General features: G+C 34.3%; 1 protein-coding gene across 1 annotated transcript in view; it reads left to right on the top strand.

The window, feature by feature from the left end:
- LOC107473657 (protein root UVB sensitive 2, chloroplastic) overlaps nt 1-3,643 on the top strand; it is a 4,899-nt gene extending 1,256 nt beyond the window's left edge. The window contains exons 3-10 of the mRNA XM_016093240.3: nt 410-529; nt 619-672; nt 943-1,002; nt 1,103-1,196; nt 1,298-1,395; nt 1,562-1,741; nt 2,193-2,315; nt 2,813-3,643. Coding sequence (XP_015948726.1) covers nt 410-529; nt 619-672; nt 943-1,002; nt 1,103-1,196; nt 1,298-1,395; nt 1,562-1,741; nt 2,193-2,315; nt 2,813-3,238 — 1,155 coding nt within the window. The 3' untranslated portion in view covers nt 3,239-3,643. The remainder of the gene's footprint in view (nt 1-409; nt 530-618; nt 673-942; nt 1,003-1,102; nt 1,197-1,297; nt 1,396-1,561; nt 1,742-2,192; nt 2,316-2,812) is intronic.
- Nucleotides 3,644-4,620: the final 977 nt, after the last annotated feature.

Genomic DNA, 4,620 nt, shown 5'->3' on the forward strand with positions numbered 1-4,620 from the left:
ATATTGTAGAATCCCGATTAAAAGTTGTATCCTTTTCTAAAATTCATGAATCGTTGCATTAATAATGTTGGAGATATGATCAAAGCAGTTCATTTGCCTTCATAACACATAAATTGCTTTTCTGCTATGCTGCTTTTTGTGTTTGTCTCTTAATTCTAGTTATACAATATTTTCTAGCTGGTGAGTTTTTGCTGATATCATGGCTAATGCCATAGCTTTGATTTGTTATTTTAATCAAGGAACTAAAAGAATGTTATCATCTTAGCTTGTGACATGAAGTTGTGATGTATTGTGCTGGACATGAAAGTGAAATTATGTACTGTGTTTGCTTTGTGAGTTTCTTTAAGAGTTTGTTTGGCTAATCCTTCACTTTTTGCACCATAACATGTATCAATTTGTGGCTCTGTAGGTAAAGCTTGTTGATGATTCCAGACCATTATATCGCAGGGTAGTTGAGTCTTTCCTGAATAAATTTTTCCCCTCAGGATATCCTTACAGGTCATTTGATTTCTTCCTGAATATAGTGCCTGCTGTAGTAATATTAATATCATGGGCACACTAGTTCAGATCTTCAGTTTTTGTTTTTTTTTTTTTTTTTTTTTTTTTTTTTTTTTACAGTTTCGAGCACTGCAACATCTCACCAGTGCAGCACTATCTGTGCTATCAACTCAGGTCTTCTTCTGATAACTTAAAATTCTTAACAAAGCATGTAATCGGGAATAAGTTTATATCATTGAATTCGGAATTTAAAACCTGCTTGCCAAATGACTGAAAATATGGCATTAGTTTTAGTTCATACATTATTTATTCATATTATAGAATGGAGCTATGCTGACATGATAATTTTTATTTATTGAATTTAGTTTTTAATAAATGGATCTTCATAAAACACTTGATTATGAAGAGGTATACTAGGTTTTTTTTTTGCTTATCCTATTGCAGTCACTGCTGTTTGCTGCAGGCTTGCGGCCCACACCTGCTCAAGCAACTGCTGTTAGTTGGGTAATTGGCGCTACTCTGCTATTAATGCCTGACGGTTTCTCAGACTAGTTGTTATAGCATCCGTTTGATATATTATTTTGTTTCTCTTTCTGGCTTCTAGATCCTAAAGGATGGTATGCAACATTTAGGGACGATAATATGTAGCAATTTGGGTTCAAGAATGGATTCCGAGCCTAAAACTTGGAGAATTTTAGGTTTACATTTCTTCCAAAGCTTTTTTTCTGCCTCCATGTTTATTTGGTTCTTATTTGTCATTCTCAAGGTGTCTAACTATGATAAGACTTTCTTCTACTAGCTGATGCCATGTATGATTTCGGCACTGGCTTGGAAGTGCTTTCCCCGTTATGCCCACATCTTTTTCTTGAGATGGCAGGACTAGGAAATTTTGCCAAGGTATAATCTTTTAAACTAGCATTTATGTGTTATTAATTGTTGTGATGTAACTAAGTCAGTCTGTCATGAAAGATAACTTTTCTGTATTGTGCTAGTGAAACTAACTGGTCATCCTCCTGCTAATCTTATATTTCAGTATAACTTAATGTTATTTTGGATTTGATAGGGTATGGCAATTGTTGCTGCAAGAGCTACTAGATTACCTATATATTCAGCATTTGCTAAAGAAGGAAATCTCAGTGACCTCTTTGCTAAAGGGGAGGCTATTTCAACTCTCTTTAACGTTTTTGGAATTGGAGTTGGAATTCAATTAGCATCTACTGTTTGTGCATCCATGCAGGGCAAGGTATAGATAGAGATTATGATCTTGTTTAAATTTTTTCAAAAATTTAGTATTCTATTCTTTATGCTAACAATCAATGAATAAAATATTAGTTATTACTGGAATGTATGAAGCTTGAAAGAATTTGCATTTATAGGATAACAAGCTGAGGCAGCGCCGCACCAATATAACTAGTCACTGGTGCAGTGTATACTCTTGAAATTTAACTTCTGTTGAATGCTGTGGTTTCAAGATAATGACCTAATGTTGCTTACTATGCACTTATGACCAATGGCATAGTTCATACTTCATATATATTTCTTTATTTGTATTAGAATCAATAATCAACAAAACAGAAGCAATTTTTATTAGTTTAGCTTCTAGAGAGATATAACTAACCATGCTAAATATCTCAATGATGATTATGCATTTTTAATTATTCCAAACTGCTTGATTGTTTAACACTTGTCAACAGTTGGTTGCATACCCTCTACTATCAATTATACATATATACAGCGTTGCTGAAGAAATGAGGGCCACTCCTGTCAATACATTGAATCCACAAAGAACGGCTATGATTGTAGCTGATTTTGTCAAGGTATGGTTTGAACTGTTATTTTAAATGAGTTCTATTTCTTTCTCTGTTTCCTTTCTTTATTTGAAGGTTTGATTACTCTAGAGGATTCTATAATTTAACTCAATTTTCAATCAGGTCTTTGTAGTTTAAACATTTGTAGTTAAGTCTTTACATCATACAAAAATATTCAATCAGGATTTATAATTTAAAAATTCTTTTCAACTAGACCTTATAGTTTAAAAGTTTTGGAATAAAAAACCTTATATTGGATGATAAACCACTTTGTTCTAGAAATATTTTGTACAATATAGGAAGTTTGATAAAAAATTCCAAAACTAGATGGGCTTGCTTGAAATAAGTATGTACATATAGAGACTTGATTAAAAATATTTAAACTATAAGAACTTAATTGAAATACAATAATAGAAAATTAAGTGAAATTATAGGAATTTCAGAATAATTCAACCTTATATGAATAATTGCATTGTCATTTAACTGTTAAATGAATTCCAAGCCAGGCAAGAAATGTGTCGAGCCCTGCTGATCTAAGATATCGAGAAGACTTGCTCCTTCCTGGGCGACTTATTGAAGATGCCGGAAATGTAAGAGTTGGTAGGGCTTTGCAAAAGGTGATTAAGCCTTCAAGACTTCTTGAGTTAAGGCAACTATTCCCTGGGGAGAAGTTTCTGTTAAATCATGGAGACAAATGCACCGACATGGTACTGGAACAAGATGCAAGTGGTGAAGATGCATTGAGAGGTTGGCTAGTCGCTGCCTATGCCGCGGAAAACATGAATCCCTCTGGTGAGCTTCGTGTCGGTACCCTGCAAGAAGCCTATGAGAAAATGAATGATGTGTTCCCGGTGTTCTTACAAGAACTGCAGAACAAAGGGTGGCACACGGATCGTTTTCTGGATGGAAACGGGAGCCGCTTCGCATTTTAGCGTTCCTATAAATCCGGGACTACGTAGGTATTTTCATCTATTCTGTGACACTAGATGCATACAAAAAATGGTTTTGATTAGTTCTTTGATGTTGGTCATTTGAAACTTGAAAGTAGCCATCATTGTATTCTGTAGCAGCGACATATCATTCATGTACCGTTGGATCGGGCATGGGGCTCCAATTAAACTAGGACACGCGCCCCATTCAATAATAGATGGATGATATGCCGGTGTGGAATATGATGATGGTTATGTTATAAAAACATTTTTTATTTAACTAACTATTACATGACATGTTACACCCTTGCTTTTCGTGTGCTTTAAGGAAAACATGACGGATCATGAATTGATTAAGAATGAGAATCAATAAGATTAGAATAATGAATGCAATAAACAGTTTACATATGCACTTGTACTGTGGTCAATATTTGTGACAAATAAACGGAGATAATCAGTAAGATGAAATCAATTATGAAAATTCAAGACGATCAGAATAACTATTGCAATAAGTGCTTTACATGTGCTCCTCCTATTAATCCCTTACTATATCTCTTGTAATTAGAATAACTCGGTTATGTATTTTCTAAACTTGTGGTCAATAATTCATCACCATTAATATATTATACTTCTCTTTGTTTTGAAAATTTGTGCATATTGTATTCCATAGTTTGCACTTGGAATAAAATTTAACCGTCTCCAAATCATTGTCCTTTCTCTATATCATTAATTATTTCTTGTCCCATGGAAGGTATATATAAGAAATTGCCGAAAATTTTATTATTTATCCTTTCACTTTGGTAAGCGACGATTGGTGAGACAAGTGATAAGGAAAGTGATAAGGAGGAGATTTTAAGATAGGTGATTTCATCATTGTATCAACCTATGAAGCAAGAATACTTTGCGGGAATCGCATATGGGACACATTTTCAGAGGACACTTATTTAACATTTGTCTGACACATATTTCTTGTGTCCTGATAAAAAAAAAGATTTCTCTTGACATATTTGGACACAATTAAATACTATTACGTGTCGGTATGTTTTGTATTGTCTTAACATTTGTTACGATGGGTAATCGGAGATTAACGGATTGGACTTGATGGATTGGCCTAATCGCCTGAAGGAGGAGGTTTTAGGGAGTCGCCGTTCGACTTGTGTGTGTGAAGGAATGAGGGGTGGTACCTGCAAATACACTCCAATGCCTAAGTTAGTAAGAGGCTAAGCAGATTTTTTAGAGTATTGGAACTTAGAGATATCTGAGGGGTGTCAGTGTATTTATAGTGGTGAATCAATAATCACATTTGGAGTAGTTCTACCTTTTAAGGAGGATAACCGTCCATTTATCTTAGGGAAGTTGAGATATGACTCTTGGAAGTGGGTTGA

This window comes from Arachis duranensis, chromosome 2, assembly GCF_000817695.3.
Source record: "Arachis duranensis cultivar V14167 chromosome 2, aradu.V14167.gnm2.J7QH, whole genome shotgun sequence".
Classification (NCBI taxonomy): Eukaryota; Viridiplantae; Streptophyta; class Magnoliopsida; order Fabales; family Fabaceae; genus Arachis; species Arachis duranensis.